The sequence below is a fragment of the Clavelina lepadiformis genome, chromosome 8, assembly GCF_947623445.1.
Source record: "Clavelina lepadiformis chromosome 8, kaClaLepa1.1, whole genome shotgun sequence".
NCBI classification, from domain to species: Eukaryota; Metazoa; Chordata; class Ascidiacea; order Aplousobranchia; family Clavelinidae; genus Clavelina; species Clavelina lepadiformis.
In genome coordinates, this window is record NC_135247.1 from 2,398,541 (window position 1) to 2,421,873 (window position 23,333).

The 23,333-nt window shown below is 36.6% G+C and overlaps 2 protein-coding genes across 7 annotated transcripts; one reads left to right on the forward strand and one right to left on the reverse strand.

Moving 5' to 3' along the window:
• Nucleotides 1-9,282: 9,282 nt before the first annotated feature.
• Nucleotides 9,283-22,366, forward strand: LOC143469117 (gap junction beta-2 protein-like). 6 transcript variants are annotated; one of them, XR_013119065.1, is made up of 12 exons: nucleotides 9,283-9,434; nucleotides 9,515-9,598; nucleotides 10,398-10,459; nucleotides 10,709-10,787; nucleotides 11,029-11,195; nucleotides 11,422-11,612; nucleotides 12,567-12,697; nucleotides 12,823-12,893; nucleotides 12,996-13,131; nucleotides 13,619-13,722; nucleotides 13,812-14,091; nucleotides 21,440-22,366. XR_013119065.1 is itself a non-coding variant. In XM_076966684.1 (11 exons), the coding sequence occupies exons 1-11, from the start codon at nucleotides 9,349-9,351 to the stop codon at nucleotides 21,466-21,468; spliced, it is 1,140 nt and encodes a 379-aa protein (XP_076822799.1). In that variant the 5' UTR covers nucleotides 9,283-9,348; the 3' UTR covers nucleotides 21,469-22,366. The 6 variants fall into 6 exon arrangements, 5 of the variants coding, with proteins under 5 accessions (XP_076822799.1, XP_076822800.1, XP_076822801.1 ...); XM_076966684.1 differs by lacking the exon at nucleotides 13,812-14,091; XM_076966685.1 differs by lacking the exon at nucleotides 21,440-22,366 and having other exon boundaries at nucleotides 13,812-14,570.
• On the reverse strand, nucleotides 16,760-20,817 carry LOC143469116 (uncharacterized). The gene is made up of 7 exons (XM_076966683.1): nucleotides 20,399-20,817; nucleotides 19,617-19,698; nucleotides 19,350-19,479; nucleotides 18,468-18,611; nucleotides 17,798-17,952; nucleotides 17,424-17,587; nucleotides 16,760-17,246 (listed from the first exon to the last, which is right to left on the reverse strand). Exons 1-7 carry the CDS (start codon nucleotides 20,566-20,568, stop codon nucleotides 16,889-16,891), a joined length of 1,203 nt encoding a protein of 400 aa, XP_076822798.1. The 5' UTR covers nucleotides 20,569-20,817; the 3' UTR covers nucleotides 16,760-16,888.
• Nucleotides 22,367-23,333: the final 967 nt, after the last annotated feature.

A 23,333-nucleotide genomic window follows, 5' to 3' on the forward strand; every position in this document is an offset into this window, starting at 1 on the left:
TACTCATTTTTATCAAAACCTACTTCATTTACAAAAAACCACTCTTTAATAAAATAGAGTTCTTTCTCAAATGGAAAAATAGCGTACGCCGTGCTCATATCCTCACGCTTCAACTCTTTCACAAACACAAAACAACAAGCTTGGCACGTGTCCATGCGACATATGCAACCTTTCGGAATTGGCTACGTCAGTATACCCCCGCGAATAGCAACCGGAAATCCTATCAATTGTTGATGTAACAATTGCCAATTGTTGATGCGATAAGTTACAGGAAAAATTGATGATAAACCAGTTGGGGTGACTTTTCTCCATCGTCATTGAACAATGAAATTAACGAGATTCGAGCACGGCATTTTGTCCGATATTGACATTACAAATGTTAACGTCTTTATTTCCCAGAGAGGAGAAGACAAATTATACCAACACAGATTGTTTAAGCGATTGTTTTGATTCTATCGCGATATCGCGATTTTAAACTTTCCCTATACATTTTGGAATATCCTTCAATTAAGCACACATGCGAATGGCGGGGCTGATTGTCGGAAAGGGAACGGAAGGGGTTGGTGGTAAACAACGGGGACATCTGTTTCCGGGCAGAGAATATTTGGTATCGCCAAATTAAATATAACATGATAATTACAAAAAGTCAAATAGGTTACATACAATGGTGGTAATGGGATAACGTCTGCTATGAGCATGGGAAGATTAATTAATAAAATGAAGCGTTCGATCGTAGATTATTCCTGGGTGCCGTCACTTTTCGTATTGCTCGGGAGGCATAACAGCTTTGGCGCATAACTGGAGTGATTTTGATATAGAGTCTATAGTTGGCATCGAAGTTCGTTTAAAAACTCATTGCATCTGAATTAAAAAGTGCTTTATCTATGAAACGCGCATCCTGGAACATTGAGAGCGACGACTTGATGGAAAGCACAACGGGAAAGATTTGTTTGTAGTTTAGTGTGTTTTTGATACCGTTGTGTAATATATTGTGATTGTTTGTACATTTTAACAATTTTTGTTATGTTTTTATGTCAGTCGTTTTCACCTTTGTTTTAGCATTCGGCGCTCTTGCCTGTTTAAGATTGACTTTGTGCACCACATACGGTATTAATATTCCCGTCTTTACGTCGCTTAATATCGCTACATTTCCAACATTCCAAATAGCTGTGTTGGCTTTTAGATATTTTTTAGCGTTGGTCCTGAATGTAAGGTGGTGTTTTTAGTTCTGTACCGACTTAGGGTTTGATTCTGATCATCTCAGTGCCCTCTCTGTAATAATACCTAAATCTGTAATGCCCTCTCTCTCTCACTCACTCTGCCGCGTCTCGGGCCTTAGTGAAGTTTCTCATTTTTACCTTAACTGTTAGTTTTTATCATTGTACCTTTGTTACTTTTTTTTTAAATCCCTTTTAATCTTTGTGGTGCCGTTAAAGTGATATCGAACTTGCCTTTTAACCTACTTTTGTCGTAGCATTTACAAAAATAAAACCCATGAAAAAGGTACCTCGTAATTTCTAACCTCCAACCATAAATACCGAATGGTTTCGAGATACAAGATGTTTGGGACCGTGTATAGGGGTAACTGTCAATTATGGAAATCTGCTTTTCGAAAAGCGTTATATAGCCCAGCTGAAGCTGGAGTTTGATATCGAACCGCGGTGTGAAAATAAGGTCCACATAGGTTTAGATTTAACAAAGTTTTCCAAATTATCTTAATTTTGGCCGTGATTTGGCTGTTTGTCGGTTTTCAAACTAAAGCCACCGGTTAAAGCCTTATCTCAAAAATCAAGCTCAATTAAAGAAATAAAAAGCTTGACTTTCTTTAACTTGTGTGGCAGTAGCACTGCAAATAATCCCACTGAAACACAAATACGTCCTTACCTGTTTGCCTGCCGCTTTTAATGAAGATGTCTATGTCGCGTTCTTTAAGCTTGGATCTTTCCGTTTATATACGGCTCGTCACTGTGCAAGCAGGATCTTCTAACTGTCCTATAATAGGCACTCATTCACAGTGAAGCACGCTCTATGTTTCTTGAAAACCTATAAAAAAGTAGTTGTCTGAATTAACGCGTACAAAAACCAGCACGTTACAAAGTTTAGTAAAATTATGATTCTTTTCGCCGGTACCATGAGATGGGATGCTTTGACTTATCAGTTCGAGAACTAACTCGACCAAGTTAACAAATTAAGGTGCTATATCTGTCTATAGTCATGGGTAGAGTTTCTTGCCTTGGGAAGTTAAGATGCAGCAGTACACGGTTCACGCTTTGCATGTTTTTGCAAAGTTTAAAAGCGGTTAAAAAGTCACTATATGTAAAGTTCCAACATATTTAAAATAAGAAACTACATAATGTACAGTACTTAACAAAATCTGTTAATACGAGTGTAATCGCTAATAATGATCGGAAAATATTTCTATATATAAGTGTAATGACATAAACTACAGCTTGGTAATATAAACGACATTTATAAAGTACGCTACAGGTGTAATGTGTAGATATACAAAAATGTTTTCACAACTTTAGTGTCTTACGGCGTTCAGCTTCGCCGCGGCTCAAAGTTTGTTAGCTTTCATGCTGTAAAATTTGGACTGTGCTTGAACAGTTTTACTTTTCTGTGATGGGTGATGGTTAGAATGTCCTTTTCAAAATTATTGCTCTAATCAAAAATTAGTATGAATTTTTAAATTGTACCTAAACGTATTTAATTTTTCTTGTCATATCTATTATAGACCTGTAATTTTTGGTTGCATTGAAAACTGTCTCTTCATAATTACATTGTGAACAGGCCATATTGTGCTTGCTGAAGCGTACAAGACAAATACTTGAGAACTTCATTTTTAAATTAAAGTATGACGTCATACGTTGCACTTATTCTCCCATCATAAAATACAATTCTCAAAGCGACATTGAACGGAATAAAATACCTGCATTATTAACTTATTATTATTAATCTAAAATATAAAAATATGATCTAAACTTTTTAAACATAATCGAAAAATTGGGCGTGCCAAAAAATCTAACCCAGAGCACAGAACTCCGACCCTGGTATTATCGACCACTGAGTGGCCCTACGCGTTTATTCTGTTGAAAGAGTCACTCGGTTGTGTTATTATCAACCTACACAATTATTTATACGAGTGACGACGCGTCAACTATGTATACTTAAGGCAGAAGGAGTTCCAGTTATATTTTACAATGCCTGCAAACGATGGTAGAGCACTAAACAATACACCTATTGCTTAAAACGAGCATCGTAACCCTAAAAACGTTGGAAGAATCGGCCGAGCTTTAACTCGACCCAACCCGGTGTTTGGGTGTAAACATGATTATATTCCGCATTCGTACAAAGCCCAAATCTCGCAAGAAACCTAATTCCAAACAAGCATTCCGGCGAAGCTATGGAACGTGAACAAATACAACAAAACGACCCAATTTTAATTCTTGTTACCACAAAACTTGATCAACCATTATGTTAATTAACTGCAAATAGCTCGTTAATGTGATTATGCTACAGGTATGAGCCGCGTTTTGCGTTTTTGTCATATGGCTGGCAATTCTGGTTAAAATACATGTCACGTATCAAGGACTAAGGGTAAAAATGGATCAGTTTCTATTTCGAAATCAATTAACGTGATAAAAATTACCCAGAATGCTCTAATTTTCATGCACTTAGTCATGTACGTTCTCGAAAACGTTAAAAATCATCGACGTGCTCTGCAGGGTATATACATATGAACAGTATATATATTATAAGTATATAAGGCGATGGCTTATATTATCCAATAACGTTTTTGGAGTGATTAACAGTTCATTTATGTTTGTGAATTTTATAAATGCCCTTATTTGTCACAACTAACAAACTCAGTTTTAAGCAGCTTATAAAATGTTAAATTTGTCTTATAATGTGACGCTGTTTTTACGCGCTATAATAGAATGTTATACAATACGTTTCGGAAAGATAGTTCAAAGAAACAATTCCAAGAAACAATTATAAATTTTTTATCGGTCTCCAATTAAGTGCTTGATGTCTGGCGATTTTTAAGGTAATCCGCTGATTGGCTCGGTTTACAGAGTAGCGCATGGACGACGTTCGTGAGGGTGAGATAACCATGATTTGTGAAATTTTAAAAACTAACTCCTCGTAGGGGTCGTAAGCCAGCAGCTGATAAATGTATTTTGCATCTTGTCTTTAAGCACAGCGTCAACGTCAGCGTCATTGCACAGGCCTTAACGAATTCTAATTAATTATTTATCAATGACTATACGCAATTTACGTGTTTTCCGACTTGGAATTGTTACGCTTTTCCTGATGTGCAGCATCTGATGTTTTTTGTTATTTCGGGCTTGATTTATCGTCTTAAGTAATGATTACTTAGAAATAAATCGATTTTAGTTTCAAGACCCATAAATAAGCACCAATAACGACACAAATGTGAATAGAAATGTTGTAAATCGTTTCAAATAACCTAACAAGCCACAAGCACGAATGTATCAGTTTTCAAGCCTTTTGGATTCACACCGTTCTCGGCGATATTTTTGCACGAAGCTTGATTGTCCGAAAGGCCTCAGAGAAGGCAATTTGCGGTTCAGTATTTTTTGGCAGCAGCTCAAATAGGTTTCTATACGTGAAATAGCAACCATTGAAAAAAGACCATATACAACTATTGATATTTCACACGCTGCTTTGATTTCACATTGAGCTTTCTAATTCCAATGGACACGTCACACCCATTTCGAACGTCGGGTGGCTTTCACATTTTCCTTGATATTTCGACGCTATTTTGCGTCATTTACGTAATACGTCATTACGTTATTTTGGCACCGGTAAACAGACGTGATGATTTCTCTTCTGGACATGGTTTCTCTCCTAAACCGCTTTAGCTTGAAAGTCTATTTTCGGCTAGTGGCTAGCCCAATCGGAAGGCATACAAAACAGCACGTCATAAATGAAGACAATAGGAAGGAACGATATTCACGGAATTCTAAATCCTAATCAGGGATATCACCAAAGACGTTGTAGATTATTCTAATTTTAAATGTAGAGCGATTTAAAGATAATACATATGTCTGGTGTTTATTTTTATGGGCTTTGTTTTGGCCTTGCTGCATTAATATTTATGACAACGAAAATTCGAATTGCTTTTAAGCGTATATTTTAGGGAAACCTGGAAAATTATTACGTAAACAAGTGAATAAATAGCGTGCCCACATACGATTGCATGTATTTATATCACTTAAATGGTAACGAAAATACCAGCACGTGCGAAATGTCTGAACAATCACTTGTACAACGCTGGCGATTTTTTTTCAACGACAAGCAAGCTATCTACGGAGCAGTAAACACCTTGTAATCGACGTCATAAATATGTTTCTGACGTTGGAAGCAAAAAAGTTATTTCGATTGATGCTTGTTGACGTCTTGTACTATAATGCTGTACATATCGTCAAAAACGATGACGATTATTTTGACCTGCGATTGCACAAAGGATTTTGTGGAAAATGACAAAATCGAAGTGGAAAGTTTTAATCGATTGTTGTTGTAAAAAAAACTTCTAAGCAATCGGAATTAGGGAGCGAATTGCATATGATCCAAGTCCATTCACTTAAAGGAAGTAGGTTTTAAGGTACGATATCAGTTTCCTGGTTCGTAATTTTACCCTTTTTACTAGAGTGTAGTCTTGTATTACGCTACTGAAAATTATTCCCACCCAAAATGATGAAACACACAAATAACAGTCTAACATTAATTTTACGGGTAGGCTTACCAATTAATTATTACCGATTTTACCAGGGAACCGATATCGGGGCTACGTTGTACTACACAGCGATTAGAAATAGCTTAAGGAAAAATAAATAGGCCTACAAAGAAAATATCCGTGGCCACAAATAACAATGCAGCCACTGGAAGCAATAAAAGTTTATTCGCATCGTATCGATGACTTATTGTTTTTCGCTTTCGTTGCTGCAATTGCAATAATGTTTTCTTCCCTAGAGCTTAAATTATCTTATTGATTAAGTGCGTTTGATGTCGAAACACGAGAAATTTGATAGAATATCGTGGCGCCATCTTTTGGCGGATTTATATTAGATGATTATAGGTAAGGTTCTTTTCGCCAATATTTAGGGGAATCTAACAACTCTGACGTAGTTAATTTCACAGAATACTAAGTAAAAAGATTTTGTCTCCAAGTAAGAATAAATAAGTAAAATTTAATCCCTTACCGTGATATGTTGACTCTTCGCAACTCAAACTCTTCACCAAGTGAAAATAGGCTATTGCAGTCAACTTGTCGTAGTTTAAAACAGAACATTACGAATCCAGCTCAAAAATTATGAAAAATTTCTTTAATTTGTACTCCGCGGTTTTGGTACTCTGCCATTCTACATAAAACACAATGATTTTAGAATCCAAACACTCTATTTGTAAAAATTGCTTTCGAAAGTTTCGAAAGTTTGAAACACTCAAACTCCCACGTGACGATAGTAGAAACGCTTGTGCTTTTGTTTACAAAATGAAACAGACCAAGTGCATAGCAACAACAGGCCTGAAATATAAACCTGTCGTTCTCACGCATCCATCCAACTCACAAACGTATCAGTCAAAGTATTTTGAAGTTGTCCGCTGCATTGCGTCCAAAGTTCTAAAAGTGTTTGCCAATTAATGAACCGTAACTAAAAACAGCTAGAAATAAAGAAATGCGAGCATTAAGTTGGTGATTTCCCACAAAAAGAAATAAATTTGGAAATCAAATCATGGAGTGTTGTCTTCAAACAGAAGGTTTATTCCAGGTTATTAATGGCTAAATTGGCTAGTAAAAATTTTTTATCAAAGACGTTGCGTTTTTTAAATTCAACTTATTGATTTTGAAACTAATAGCTGACTAGGGTAGGCCCAGACTGCTAGGCTACTATAATGGTACGACTTGTAATTGCGAAAGTATTATTGTATTGTTTATTTTTCGCCGTTAACTGTGCGGAGCGAAAATTACGATGCTAACCGTTGTAGTTATATCACAATAAAACACATGCTCACGAACAGTTAACGAGCAGGAAAAAGTGGCAAAGCTCAAGGGTTTAAAACATGCAAGATAACAATAAAACAATTGTGCTATAAGTTGGTAGGTTAGCATATGGCCACAAAACCCACAAAATAATTTCTGAGTTTAACGAATTTAAGGCCAAAATAACATAAACAATGAAACAACTACACTGTTGGAAATTGTAGAGGACATTTTCCCTAACATTAGAAACACGTATATTAATAGCCGAAATAAATATATAAAGTGTATCGTTAGATAATTTTTGTTACACTATTAAGCATTAGGTAGCATTTATTTAACCAGCTGCCGGTTACCAAATTTGGAAAACGCTACTTCAGTAAACAGCTAACCAGATACAAAATTGGTATTTTCTTACGTCGGTTAACGGCTGTCGATGAAGTAAACACTTGTTTAACCGGCCGCCTTTTACCGAAGTAGAAGTTTGGTGAATGGCAATTACGCTAGTTAGTGAATTGAAATGTATGCTAGTTTTTAACTTAAAACGACTCACTAATTTTTTTTAAATGTAAATTAACCTAAAATTAGCGTAATCCCCTCAGACCCAAACTCTCACTTCTCAGGATTGAATTACTAAACTTATAAGCTAGGCTGTGAATTCAAATAAACACTATTTTTCAGCTTCAATGACATTGTTTGTTCAGAATGTAATTTAATTTAAAACTAATGTCTCCCACCCAAACTTTCACCTCTCATGACTAAATTAAATCAAAAATAAATTTAGACAAAAAAGAAGTCAAACAATAGGCCTAGCAAGATTCGAACCCAAGTCCTCCAGCATATGAGCCCCATCGTTAACCACTATGCCACCACATTGCTTTCTTCTACTCATCTAAAACGAGAGTTGTAAACCCATTAACGAAAATCTGACGGTCACCGTATTATGATTCAGCGACTTCGGTAAACCAAATGGACACTGGTGAAATAGTCACTTAGTAAAAATTAATAGACTGATGATAGACAGGCTTAGCCTAGTGTAACCTACATGCTGCAGACAAAGGATACTATAATAATCAAGAAATCAAACCAAATGGTAAAAAGTAAATAGCCTAATATTTAGAGAAAGGGAAACCAACTTACTGACATTTAACGCTGGCATGATCATTCTTGAACAAATGGTAATCAGTTTTGTTGCAGTTTTAGATTTCATATTAGATTATTGTTAACTGGCAGTTAGCCTATTACCTAACGATACAAAGAAGCGAGATTTAGGCTAGCTTACATTTATTTTTTAAAGCCTGATAATATAAATGCTATGAAAGAAACAATCCCGTCCAAACTAAAAACTACTAAAATACAAAAACTACTAAACTAAAAACTAAATTAAAAACTCAAACTAAAACTAAAAACTTTGACTTTAAAAACTGGATTTTTACTTAAAAGAAATTTATTATGGTACCTAATTATTTTTTGACTTATTATCTTGGAGAATTGTATCAAAATGTTTTGGAATGTTGAAAAGACCAATCTAGAAATAAGAAAACCAAAGAAATTTAAATAGTGACTATCTATATTGTCTATGATGTGTATTCATATACTGGTATAATCATACTTGTACCTAAAATTTCGAAACAAAAAGATTAGAAGCAAAATAGAAATAAACCAGACCCAGAATTTTTCTAAAAAGTAAGAGGATATTATTTTTCCGAATTATATACTGATATATTATACTGCTTTGCAAACTGCAATATGGTGTCTTTGATGATATTACATCTTTTTACTAAAAGGTTCTCATATAAGTTCCTGTGATAACCATGGTTCTCTAGCGTGTAGGTTTATATGTGACACAGTTAGACACCAAATTTTGTTAAAATCCGCAAAACTTTTCCTGTTTTCAGCACTAATGTTTCGCTTTCAGTTTGGTTTTCCCAGATTTTTGGGACTACGTTTTTACAGACAGTTATGTAAAAATTTGTGTCTAAAACTCTATCTAAGTAGTGCGAAAAGTTCGAAAATGATTTTTTTCTGCCAAAGGAATTGAGATCCTCCGGTTTAAACTTACTGTACCTGTCTTGCTTTAGCTATAATTTTGTTTTTTTTTGTTTTGGATCATTCAAATTACTTTCTTTTGAAAAGATTTCGAGTCAACAAAAAATTGTACCGTATATATGTAATGTATGTAATATACTGCCTTAAAATTCTAGATAATTTTCACTTGTACATTCGCTTGTTGCTTTTCATTAAAAGTGCCCTCGTCAATTTTTGATTTTTCAGACAAAGTTACTATAAATTATAACAAAGCTTCTTAACACTATAAAACTGAATGAAACTTAAATCTAATTAACATGGATGCTAATGTTACTGCATTGAGACCCTTGCCGAAACGGGTGTTGCCCCCCCTTGCTGCAGCTGAGCAAAATGACCAAGAAAGGTTTGTGCCAATCAAAGATTGTTAAGATTGTTGATAGTGGTTGTAGTTTATCAACTTGCATTTATACCGCACATCAACAGAGTAAGTCCAACAGAAAATGATCACACCAAGGAAATTGATACCTCTCCAAAAAAGAGACCCCCAAGGAAAAAAAGAACCCCAACGTATGATTTATAATAATTATATATATAATAGCTATGTTTATGTGTTCATGAAATGTGTTTAATATGTTTTGATGATGTATAGAATGAGGATACACTTTCAGGCTTTCTACCTGATTGCAAATAAGTTATATATATGTTATCAATAAATATATATTTAATTATATGACTTAAAAATATATTGTACTTTATTAATAATAGAAAAAGGATAGACTTTCTTTAAAAGTGTTGCATTGAGTTGTGAGCCATTAGGTAGTGCGACTGGTGTTAGTTTGTTCTTTTAAGTTTTTTCAGTGGCAAAATTAAAAATCTAAACTAAAAATGAGATAACGTTAAGAAAGTTGGTAGGTATGTTAATTCACATTCATATAAGGATAATTGTAAGTGAAATGTTAAGAAAGGATAAAAGTATTTTGCACATGCTACGTCGAAGTTTGGAAATTGCAGAAAAAATTTTCAGGTTTCCATTAAACACTCCGTTAAACATTTTTCCTGGAAAATGTTGTTTTATGTGGTAGGCTATTATGGCCTTCAGTGTTTCCGATTTGAGAAAAACATTGAAATCCAGGTTTCGATTACATGAGAAAAAATTGAAAACATATCTTTATCTGAAATGTTACCTGAAATTTTGAGTTAAGCAAAGTTAGTTTAACGGCTACTACACTCTTAGAATTGCTAAATTATTTCATGCATACAGGCATTTGCAACTTTTGAAAAACCAACAATGCAATGTAGAACTGCTGTGATGTTTACAAAACATAACTTCTGAGTGAGCACTAGTTACCATAAATCATGTTTTTAGACCTGCAGGCCTCTCAGAAAACGAAGTTCTTAACGAAAGCCAAGCTGATCCTTCTGTTGAAGGTCCCATTTTCTTTTTATCTGTGCTCCTTACTTGCTAGTAGATTTCTATTGCCCTTGCCTACTAGTACATATGTATGTTACTATGGAACTAGTAACTTACATTTGAAGATACTCTGTGATAGCTTTGCTTACACAACTAACTTGTTACAAGTTTATGATTTATTTAGAATGTTGAATTTGTCCAATTATTAAGGTTATATAATTATCCAATAAGTATTCCATTGAATACTTACTTTTTTATTACCTTAGATAGAGCAAATGAATCAAGTGTTTCGTCAAAACGTGCACGGACCAGACGAAGGCAGGCCAATCGGCAAAGGGGTGCAAGGTGTAACAATATTATACAAAAAATAACATAAAAGAATCCACGAAGAAGTCCTTTGATTTGATTTGGAATTCTATACAATTTACCGACACATTTTTCATAAAATTTTAAGTTTTACGATTTCTTTTTTGAAGAAACCCAGATATTAAATGAATTTCACTGCAAATGGAATTGACTGAAATTTCATTGCGTTCATTTAAATTTAATTCAAATTAATTATATCTGGGTGAATTTTTTGCTTAAGAACACCTCAAGTGATCTCAAACGGAAATGCACTGACAAACATGGTGAGCGAAGGTGATGTTGTTGCCGTTGATCACATCGACAACATGGTTTCCATGACAACATTACCTGGAGTCGCACCCAGTGGAAATAGCCAACCGCAAGAGAGAGTCTACGTCCAGACCAGTTGTAAATAATATAACAGATGTACTTTTCAATTTAGTTATAACTTTATAGCAAGCGTTACAAAGTTTGTTGCATTGAACGAAAATGTTTATGAAGATGTTTTGTACATCTAGTTATTCTCTGTGTGAGGCATACATTTTACCTTTAATATTTTAATTTTATGTTTTATGACAAACTTGATCTTTTAAGTTCAAAATCATTTTTTGTGACAATACGTTACACTTTGCAGCCGGTTTCAAAAGTCATTCAAACGAATGGCTTGAAAATCGTCAGAATACAGCTGCGAAGAACCTCAATGACCAAAATAGGGACCCTCTTATTATAAATGACGCGTCCCAGGTTGCATTAAGCTTTCATCGAGGGTTCATGTTATTTACTTTGATACTGCATGGACTGCTGGCGGGGTTTGCTGTTTGGGAGGTAGGTAAAAAATTATGCTTAACTTAGTGATAATTCTTCACCGCTTAAGTTTTGGTTGTTATGTTTATATGCAGATGTCATGTCATTCAATTCTATTATTTTACCATTTTTATGATATTTGTTTGTACACATTAGGTGATTATTGTGTTTTGGTTTTAGTTGATTATCACAGCTTTTCTCAAGTTTCGCACATTACGTTTTCTTGTCATTAGTTTCACAACTTTTTAATAGCTTTTATATATAAACCGTTATTGAGTGATTGGAGGGATGCAGTTGAGTTTAATCGCTGGCAATGCAGAAAAGCCTTTCTTAGTATACAACTGGTCCCGTGGTTCTTCGTTAATGTGGGGAAAACCTGGTGCAAGGAAGATTCAGAATCTTTAGTTACAGCTGGTCAGGTTTTCATTACCGCTTGAGGCTACAACCGAGACCAAAAATGAACCTAATCCAGTTTCTCCCACGACCATTTCATGAAAAAGACAAAGACCTTGAATGCTACTTCTGTGTCTTTAATTCATATTGTCGTCTTGTGACGTCACCAGAAGAAGCCATTCCTACTAGCATCGTTGGAAGAAGAATTTCTTCTAGAACTAGACATCTTTATGTATTTAGGAGGCATAGATTTCAAGGATATCTTGCACAGAATCCAACTGGCTGTAGACTACGATTTCTTATGATTACTGTCACATATTTGAATGCTATAAAAACTGTTATTGACTGATTTAAGGGGTTCAGATGGGTTCGTTCGCTGTTGATGTAATGAAATTGCTCTCTTAGTGTGTAATGGATTTTGCTGTTGTTCTCGTTACACAAATTGAGTGTTTGTTTCCTGTCCAAATATAGAGCAGCATTTCGTCAAATATTTTGGTATTGACAACCCATAACACTATTCTTTGCTGCAACAAACATTAGAATGTATGTTATTCATTTTTAAATGAAATTTCTTTGTTCCAGGTGGTTGTTGCATTTGTGATGGGCGTCGATGGTTCCACAACTTTCTTCAACCAATATTATCGTTTAGCTCAGCTCGTGCAAACGGTGTATTACATCCTGCTTGTGTTGTGCCTAGTCTCAGCGATGGATAGGTAAGTAGTTTGCACATTGTGGAAGTTTATAATTTTCTTACCTTTACAGCAGATAGTGCAGGTTTGAGGCTTGGTTAGAGATTCATGAAAGAGCTGGTCTAATAACAAAACTTTATTTTTGAAAGGTTCAATTTGGCTGGGAAGAATTTCTTTATGGGATTGCTGCGTGTGGAAAAAGGTGCTTGGGGAATTTTAGGTATGTCAAGTGCTAATGACTTGTTAACAGTGGGCGTAGGATTTCATGTGGGCTCTTGTGTGCGTTGCTTCATGGGTTTTCCTTTAATCTCTATTTCTGCAGTATACTTTATCGCAATCATGTTCAACATCGGATTAAGCGGTTTAGACTTCTGGCTTGGCACGACAGCAAGTAGTCTGAGTGGTCTTATGTCGAACGCAACCCTGCTCGCCCAGTATCCCAATACCAATCCAGATGCGTAAGTTTATTGTGACCTATAACCGAGTTTCCAATACCAAATACCTTTAACCCGTATGCGCTGAAGCTGTTAAAGTGTTGTCATAATTCATAGTGTGTATGTATGTCATTCATGACTTTTGGCTGGCAAAGTACTTTGCTTAAATAGATCTCCATTTTTCGGTTTCCCAAATAATTGTTAAGCGGACAAATCTAGAAAAAATTGTGAATGTACATTTGTACATGGTATTAAACTATTGGCTCAAAAGATGTTCATACCTTGTTTGAAGACATCGAACAGTGGGATTCATGGTTTACGATAAATATACGATACTGTCTGTGCTTGAAAATTTGAGATGATTTTGTGTCACCACATCCCGTAAGATGGGCTTATTGTTACGTCTATGACTTTTTAAGTGATCTCGTGCGAAAATACCGGACAACATTATCATGATATTTCAGGCGTTTTCGCAGATTTAAAGACTTTACAAGAATGTTTCACTTTTCAGGACGTTAACAACGTGGCACGTGATCAACGTTTTGCGAGCGTCCTTTGCCTTGATTGGTTGGTTTCTTTTAGCCCTTTACCCCACAGACGATGAAACGTCGACACGTAAGTATTGTGACGTAGCCGTAGCCTAACAATGTTACTGGTGACAGGTAACCTATAATGTGTTAATTACGCTTACGCCTTAACGACAGACGAAGGCATTTCAATATGATGCGATCTCCGCGAGATTATTTACTTTACTCTAACCCACTTTGACAAGCCGCGTGACGTCATAAACAGCTGAACAATAGCTTTACCAATGGAGGTTTAGTTAGCAGAGAAGGGCGTTGATTGATTTAAATTACACGCTTAGACAGTAAGTTAGCATCTTGTCGGGATGTCGTGGAAATATCTAGATGATTTCTTGTTTCGATTAAGTAAAGGTTCCACCCTTCTTGGAAAATATTGGGTGACTTTTATTCTTCTGTTCAGGTGAGTATTATAAGTAAATTATGTTGTGGTATGCTTAGGTCTAGATTTAGTTGGGAATTTTTGGGTTGTTTTATCACCTATTATGTTCGCTAGGTTAAGTTACGGAAAGTCTATAACAGTCATTTCGTAAACGCGAAAATTCTGTATCTCAGATGTAATTCGCTTCCATGTATTGCCGTCTTGTCTTATTTTTAGCGATAATGATGTTGCTATTTTGGGTGACTTAATGCTAATATAGTTGCGGGATTTTCCTCTGATGACGTATTTTGTTTGATGCAGATCAAAAAGTTTAAAACAATTTCACCGTTTAACAAAATTGCGAATCGTACAAAACCATACGTAAATACTTTCCAATAAAGCAAATGACTGACTTAATACCACTATTTAAGTTATAACCTAAATATCGTTACCGTATTTGGTCAAGGATAGATTTAAGTTAAAAATCGCTGGTCATTCCAGATTAGTTGTATTAAGCATGTTTGGTGAACATGTCTGGAGTGACGAACAACGGGAATTCACCTGCAACACCAAGCAGCCAGGCTGTGAAAACGTGAGTCAAACCGTTTTCGTTAGCACTTAATTTTCTTACTTCGTGTTGTATTTAATACGTTTTATTATTCGATACTTGCTGTATTGTGTGATATGTCGCCTTGCTGGTGTTTTGGATCAAAGTATTTTTAGTATACTGTAGGTGGTGTTTAAGAAACGTTTGATTTTTATGACTCTTTAAGAATTTGAGCGCTTTTTACGATTTGAGGGACCCTTTTAGCTGAATTATTAATCGCACCTCTATAAGCGTTTTATTTTTGGTGCTACGGATACTATTTCGCCCGAAAGTAGCGCAGTTTTGACAAAAGTGGACCAAATAGTTTACCAAGACATAGCACAGGAGATATTACCTATGTGCGGTTCTCTTTGGCGACCGCTGAGAAATTTTAAAGAGGCTGCTGCTAATTTTCTGCTTTATAAGCAGTTGCTGAAGTATAAATTTTGAGAGGCTGCGTATAACCGCATCCGAGTAATTTAAGAGACCGTTTCGGTCCCGCAAAATAGTTTAAAAGACTGTTCACGTGTCATATTCAATTTTCAGGTGTGTTTCAATAAATTTGCGCCTGTGTCAAATGTGAGAATGTGGGGCATGCAGATGCTTTCAGTCTCTATTCCCGGAGCCTTCTACTTTGTCTACGTTCTTCATGTGGTGAGTTTTTTGTACCCTGATCAGTAGGTATGTGACGTCGTATACTAAGATTTCGTGCCACGTTTTTCAGGTTTCTCGAGAAAAAAATCGCCAAACGTCAAGCGATGACGTAACTAACAGCCAAAACTTGTCCATTTTAAACAAAGATAAAAGAAATAATGACCATCTGTTTGGTCAGTTCCGTTTAGTTAGTTGGTGAATTTAGTTATACAAAACAGTATTATATCTTTAAAATGTTATAGTTAGTGCTTGAATATTAATTATAATAATTTCTTGTGTCATTCCAATTGCCTTTTCCAAAACCTCAGCAAAATTTATCCATAAAAACTCTTTTCTTATTGTGCATGTTCTGTTTAGCGAAAGGAGAGCTCCATGGCGCCCGTAAGCGGTGGAAGGTTTTGACAAAATACGTCATCCCAGTTGAACTTGGAAAGAAACGAGGTCTGTGGGTTTGGCGAATGTATTTGTTGCAAGTTTTTGCGCGGATCGCTTTAGAAGGATTGTTTGTTAGTCTCCAATTCAATCTGTACACATACAGGTGCTTTATGTTGATCATTACATATTGTTTAGTGAATATCACTTAATTCCTTTGAGTGATATCATCTTTTAAAGCTTTTGTTGTATGTATCGTCGTAATTGCATGAAACTAAAGTAACAAGAAGAGTTTAGAGTGAAGCAACGTTGCGTGACGTGGAATTATCAATTAATTTTCTCCCATAAAGGTGGACAGTGCCCGAAGTTTACCGTTGCCATGTCTGGCCATGCCCGCACACGGTCGACTGCTTTATCAGCCGTCCGCATGAGAAGACGGTCTTCTTTCGTTACATGTACCTCATATCGTTTATATCTGTTGCTGTCAGCATCGCCGAGCTATTGCATATATCGTGGGCTAGTTTAAGGTTCGTGGACTTTTTCTTTCGTCATAAAGTGGCTTCACGTCATGATTAGCTGAAGGTATGACGTCATATCTTGCAGGAACACCCATGAAAAGCGACGTCACCCCGAAGTGCGTAAGCGACGCAACCTGCCGTCGTACGTGTCACGTGACAAGTGGTTGGTTGATGAAAAACGCGACCCAGAAGTTCTGCTGACACACCCGGAAGTGAGGTTAAAGGTCAATTCGTTGACCTTCAGTAGCAACAGCAGTAATAGTCACGTCACTACCCCTCCAACCGATTACGTCGAAGTTAGGTCAAACAACCTGATCAGTTATTTGTGACCTTTGACCTTTGTTGTTGTTACGTCACTGTGTGCATTACTTGTGTTGATACTATGAGTGTGAGCTGGTTGAAATAAATGTCTCGCCAGTCACGGGCTGTTTTATCACCTCATAGTCCTATGCAGGCTTGCAGTCAGTTTTCCTTTATGACGTCACGCGGCTTACTTTTTTCCACTCTGGAATACAAGAGATGTGTTTTTATTTTAGCATGACATTGCCGTGGTGTTTATTTTGCAAAATAATTACATTGCATATTTGCCGCCTGCGTGAAGTACAACATGAAAATTCTGCCTGCTGCAAGACGAGTTCAATTTTCTTGTCTTTTGACTGCCATCTGGCGGGTGGCCTGTCCCCCGAGTACTGAACCCTAGAGGCACACCTTATTTGACATGCTTTTTCTTGTAAGTTTTTTTTGGCACGGAGAGGTAATTGTGATCTTTTCGCGGAACCATGAACCGGGTCGTGCGGCCCGGGGACCGTACGGTACGGACGCTCGGTACGACTTTGATGTCAGGTACGTTCTGGGCCGGATTCTCCGTTTTTCCTTTTTTATGCTTTTCTCCCGAACTTGCCCGACAACGTTGGTCGAACGACTTTTGCGTTTGCTTTTTGAACTGGCCATTCACTGAAGAGAACGTCGATTCGACAACAATAACGTCATCTATGATGATGTCATTATTCCGTCCTTCTATGCATCTCTTGTGACTGCTGGTTGTGAAAGAAGTTGGTTGGTTTGCTCTGAAGAAATGCGATATTTTTCGATTTAGTTGAACCGAAAAGGTAATTTTAGTTCATGTTTAAATTACAACACTTCTTGAGAGGCTCCAACGGGCAGTGTAACAACTCGAAACCAACTGTCATCAACTGAAAATCGTCTTCGTCTGTTACAATTCGATCCTGACCTTGCTGCCTTACCTATGCGCTAGCGATATCGCCGCCAGACCGCTCTGCAGGTTGGCGGTGCCTGATGCAAGATGGTAGAGCGATCCTGCTTCATTGATCCAGGAATCTCCTCCCCAACCGAAAGCTCTTTTCAGACAGCATCCCACCCTTTGCAAGTACTCCACCAAGCGGTTGGTCTGAAAAGAAATCAGCTATCAGCTTCCCCGTCGGATTTTTTGTACCGGGCACAACGTATCCTGCATGGAACTTGACTTTTTTCATTATGTTGCGCTTTCATGATAATTAATAACTAAGATCTCTGTAAATGCCTCGGTAGTTATAAGAATTTTTCTTTTCATGTGGCATTTATTATCACGTATTGTAACGTCATAAAGGCATTACTTCACCTTTTTATCCCAATTTAGTTCTTCTCTCTGCTCAGAGCTGAGTAGACCGCGTGAAACGTTCCTTATTGCGATGGTCGTCTCCTTCATTCCGCAAATCGCTGCCCATTCGTCTGCTCGCAATCCACGCCCCCAATCCCGTTTTGTTACGTCAGCGCCTGCGTCATAATGAAAGATGAAAACGCCAATGAAACTACTGTACATAGAAAATTTCAAAATGATCAATAGGATAATTACATCATAATTGGCTTTGCATTGATTGGAGGATTAACGATGGGTTTGTCTATGGATTGGGCGGTTTAAAGATGTAGTTGCATAATTACGTTTTAAAATCTAATTCACAGTTTGAATCGACCTCAAAGACAAAGTCATCTCAAAATCAGTTTAAAAATATTGTACATTGATATGTGCTACTAGGTTACAAATTCCTTTTTTTGCCACGCGCTTTTGGATGATTTTACGAATGCTAGAAACTTAATTTCATTTAAACACCGGTGCTTTCGAAGCCATTTTTATCAGTTTCAAACTAACTTGGTGTAAATAGCACAACTAGCTTCTCCTAATGTTCTAAACTAACCGCCAATCTTTAAAAACAGGCTGCGTAAGTCACTTTGAAAGTTTAAAAACTAAAATGCGATGAGTGCCTAATTATACCCTTGTCCCATCCATATACCTGCCATGACCAGCATTCTGACGCAGTTTGTCCTCCCATGCAGAGCAGCTTTCATCAGCGCGGTGAAACCGAACTTATTCTCCGCGTCAATATTCACTTCGGCTCGAAGGGGAAACACAAAAAATCTGACGATATTTTCGTAGCCTAGAAATATAGAAACATGAGCTTTTATGATTGACAGCATATGATTTAAACTGTTTTAACCAACTTTTACTTCTTGCTTCACGGCTACGAAATTGGCATTGTTTTGGCTGTTTGAACGGCTTCATAAAAATGTCTTTCTTATTAAAGGTAATTGCCGATTAGGCGCTATGCATTTTACTATTCACTTAAGATGACCATTTAGCATCCATTGGCTTGGTGATTGGTAGTGGTATACTGTACAAAGGTTTGAATTTTTTTCTTAAAGTATCTGAGAATCCGTAGACTACAGCAATTTCACTATGCAACAAGTGATAGCAAAAATGAGGATTCATCAGTAATTCCGGCATATTACATTAATTTTCAGCGTATCGGTTAGTTTTTGCATAAGCCTTGAATAAAATTGGGAAAATGTCCATGATCATTAGTTAGGATTTTGTATCAAAGTTTGAATTAACTCGGTGTTGTGATTCAGGTAAGAGTCCTTTTTAAAAACACCGCCGATGGGCGCATAGTGACGTAACTCTGGAAAATTTGTCGTAGCTTTAGTAGCCATGTAATCAATAGCCAGTGACAGAGTGGAAAGCGAACACATCGACACTTAAACTGGTTTCGCTGCAAAATGCACCAATACATTTGGCGATCACGCAATACTCGTACATAACTGGCGTAAATGTACCAGGCGCACGTGCGGAACAAATCGATTATGACGTCACATTATTGATTACGACATCACAATACCTGCTTGTGACGCCAAGATCAATGGAGTGTTCCCATCGTTATCCGGCTGGTTCACGTCGACAGAACTGATTTGCAAAAGCTCTTTAACGGTTTTCATGCAGCCAGTCGCACACGCAAGGCTGAACCCTGACTGACATAACACAAATTCATCACACACCTGACGTAAATTCTACTCAGCGCATCTGCAAATCTGCATTTGGAACTGAAGCTAAGATATAGTGACATTTTGGTTCATTGGCCTTTGCGTTCATGCGCTTTAATGCTTACCATTCCATTTTTATCGCAGGTATTGATCGCTTTTAGTTGTGATGCTTTAGTTAGAGTCGAGATGCCCGTAGTGTTTCCCTCCCTGAAAAGTTAAAAGTAAATTCTTTTATCCAAATTGACTTGCTTTTTCCGTATGTAATCAACTAATAAGTTAGTGAGATGACGACACTTTGCGTCAGTTTATAAACGCGCCTAAAATTTATGCCATATGGCCATGCAATGCTAATTTTAAGCCATGTTGAGTGCGAGTGGTTAAGAATTACAGCGTTTATTGTTTATTTATTATGCACTTTTATTATACGTTTATTTTCCAGCGTGCTACTGTTGTTTTACACGATTTACCAAGAATGACAAAGTTTTATTGAAAAAATGAGAATCGTAGCGTCGTCTCGTGCCAAAATTTGACATAAAAAAGATTCATGACTCCAAGAGATTTATAGACCCGTAACAACTGCGGTCAACATTTTAACAGCTGCCCGTGTCTCTTGTAAATTTCCCGAACCTATTCATGGCTTCCAACGTCGACCAATGGCGCATTTAGTTCTGCTTGCCGATGTAAAAACGAAAACGATGTAACTAATTAGCTAGCTATACTATCCCGCGCCGTATCTTACAGGCTGAAAACAAACACGTAACAACCGCTTTGGGTGTGTTCAATTAGCTATTTTCATATCCATACCTACCTCTTTGCAGACTAGTTCCCTTTTTATCTTGTATATTGCCAAGGTAAAAGAGTGTGAATTTTGTTTGCGGTGTACGACCTCAATTATTTATCACTATACCTGCACGCTCTTAAAAACCAGTCCATGTTTAATTCATCTGGTTTGTTTTTGCTTCTTTTTTCATTTGGACATTTTTCATCCTCCGTTTCCCAGTTATCTAAACTACCCGAATCAACATCGGGTGTCACTTTATTGTTCTTCGAGCTTTTGAATGCAGTAACTGCCGCCATAAGTCTATCTAATCTTCGATCTATCCGGCAAAGTCCAGCTACAGCGTATTGCTATTGTTAATACTTCCAACTGCTCCACCTTAAAGATCGTGATTCTTCGCCATTCGCCTTCATTCTAGAGACAATTGCTGTAACAGAAGAACCATTAATCCCCATTTATCGTTATTACATATCGGCGCCATCTGTTCTTTAACCTGAACGTCACGAAGACAGTTTTTCCATTTTCTTTTTGCTTAAGTAACAGACTTTAGTTATACAAATCTTGCAATTGTTTCACATTGTTGCACATGAAACGAACTATGACCTTCTATATCTATATAGCACAGATTAATAGAACCCCGGAATCCTGACGTAATACTACGTAAGTCATTTTATGAATCAGTGCATTTGCAACTCACAGCATGATTATTACTTTAGCATAATCATCAATTGATGATTGTCACTCGCGTCATAATCGACTTTTTCGAATGAACCCACCAAGGAAGGGTTATTACACGGATGGGAATAATAGAACACTCTGTGTTTCTTTCACAGAGTTGTTTTTATATCTATTATACAGCATAAGGCTTCGGTTTTTAGATTTCTGAATTAACTTTTTTATTTTCTTCCACAAAAAAATCAAAACTGAGGTGTAAATGTTTTTGTCAAAAATAAACACAAGCGAGATCTTTTAGAAGACATTTGTTAAGAAAAAAAACGATAAAAACTAAGCAAAATAAAATCAGCTACACGTTTAATAGGTTGACGTCACTCAAATAAAACGAGTCCAGACTGCAGTTTCCAGTCATAAGAGTCAATTAGGATATCGCGTGATGTCAGAGGCATCCCGCAGTTCATAAGGTCTCTGACGCTTTTCTCTATTTTCTTGCAGACCTGTTTTCATCTGAAGACGAAAATTGAATTAGAAGTGGCCGGGAAGCTTTGTCTAGAGTCGCTGTCATATCAACCCCTCATGAGAATTGCCGGTCGCTGGTCGTTAGCATTTGCTTCTTTCTCCTTCGTCGAATTTCCGATTGAATCACCCACGTTTTAACTGTTTTTGTCGCGTAAAATTTCTTGGCATAATCTGCCGAACCCGACGTGTTTTAAATCCTTTTAATGTGGGCTGATGTGCTTAACGATTTATCATATTAAGTCTTGTTAAGGGATTCGGAAATCTTCCAATGACGAATCCCCACCAACCGGGTTCTGTCTCCTTTCAATTGTGTGGAGTTAGGTGCTATACCTCCCATATCGTTTGCACTGTTTATCGCATTTTAAGTGTTTAAGATTGATAAAAATATTAACTAAATATTATTTTTTTATTGTTTATAGAAACTTTCTTCTGTTGATGCTATGTATTTTTGCATTTTAGCAATTTTTTAATTTGGTCGTGGCGTTGAAAAACAGATGTTTTAACTTCCGAGTGGTGGCGATAATGAGCTTACCACTTAAAATTTTGTCAGGCAAAAAGTGACAAAATCGTTTTGTTTTTTATGTCAGGTGAACCATTGTATGCCGTTTTTATTTAACAAAAGATATGTTCTTGAACGAACACTACGTTTAATTATTCTGCAGTGGAATTTGCTTTTTGAAATAATGCGAGATTGCGCAAGAACGAAGTATATTTAGTACGTGACGCAAAACGGGCAAATTTCACGTTGAACATTCAATGTCAATTTTTGTAAATTTTCTTAATTTTAGGCAATTTTCTTCAAGTGTGTTTGAACTCTTTGACCGAAATAACAATCCTTCCCTAAATTCATCTCAACGTAGTCGTAATTCTGTATTTTTTTTTGGAATAAAATTTAATTGCGTACTTTTGCTTAAAACGGTTTCAAAACATTAGCAGGGGCTTGTAGCAGACGTACTGTAGTTAAGTTTCATCAACAGTTTAATGTCGCAATAAAAATAAAGTTTGCAGGGTCTCGAATAAGTCGTTTAAAAAATCTCAAAGCAGACACTTCGGTGACACGCTTTAAATTTTAATAGCTGCAAACCGCTTCCTAGCAAATGTCGTAGAATAACCATATTAGGAGTTACCACACACTGTGGCTGCCGAAGCGTGCCATGCCTTTCAAATTACCTTTGTCCAATAATAAAGCAAAATAATAATCTGAAATTACAATGAACGAGGCGACGATAATTTCTCAACTGGCACGTTCGCTGCTGACATAAATCAAAGAATTTCGGCCAAGTTCAAAGTTAATTCAAAGCCTTGGGTATTCGTTAAGACACGCTTGTGTGATGTTTATAAGAAAATTATTGTCAATTTCCGCGGACGATTTGGGTCGTTTCGGCAATTTTTTAAGGTGTTCTATTTCTTGACGTAACGACAATTTCCCAAACAGGACTTTCTCCACTATCTTATCTCTTGTTATCAATAACATCACATAGCATTGAGACTTTTGCTTCGTCACAATCATATCTTCGTTAACGTATTGTTACGTCAAAAATAAATAAACAAAAAGGCGTTTTAGCAAAATATGCGTTCATTAAGCCCTAATTGGAAGGATTACATCATAACTAAGTGATTGGCCGTCTCTGTGCTCTAAAACGCCATTTTATTGTGATGTCACACACCCTGATAGTGACGAAACTATCTCGATGCCTAAGCGTGGTATATATCAAAGGAATGAAAATATATTGAAATTGACAACCAAGATAAAAAGAAGCGGACAAGTCCGTTTTATATAAAAGAGTCGTGTGACGCTTATGAAAACGTATTTGGTAGAAAAAGTAAAGCCCGCTTGCTTTGCTTTAGCCTTTTCGCAATTATTTGCGGC

Coding starts and splice junctions, on each gene's coding strand:
- LOC143469117 (XM_076966684.1), top strand. CDS start 9,349: ATGGATGCTAATGTTACTGCATTGAGACCCTTGCCGAAACGGGTGTTG. Junction 11,613..12,566: donor CGGGGTTTGCTGTTTGGGAG/GTAGGTAAAAAA, acceptor TCTTTGTTCCAG/GTGGTTGTTGCATTTGTGAT. Junction 13,132..13,618: donor CCCAATACCAATCCAGATGC/GTAAGTTTATTG, acceptor TTCACTTTTCAG/GACGTTAACAACGTGGCACG.
- LOC143469116 (XM_076966683.1), bottom strand. CDS start 20,568: ATGGCGGCAGTTACTGCATTCAAAAGCTCGAAGAACAATAAAGTGACA. Junction 19,480..19,616: donor CCTGCGATAAAAATGGAATG/GTAAGCATTAAA, acceptor GTGTTATGTCAG/TCAGGGTTCAGCCTTGCGTG. Junction 17,247..17,423: donor GCGATATCGCTAGCGCATAG/GTAAGGCAGCAA, acceptor GCATTTCTTCAG/AGCAAACCAACCAACTTCTT.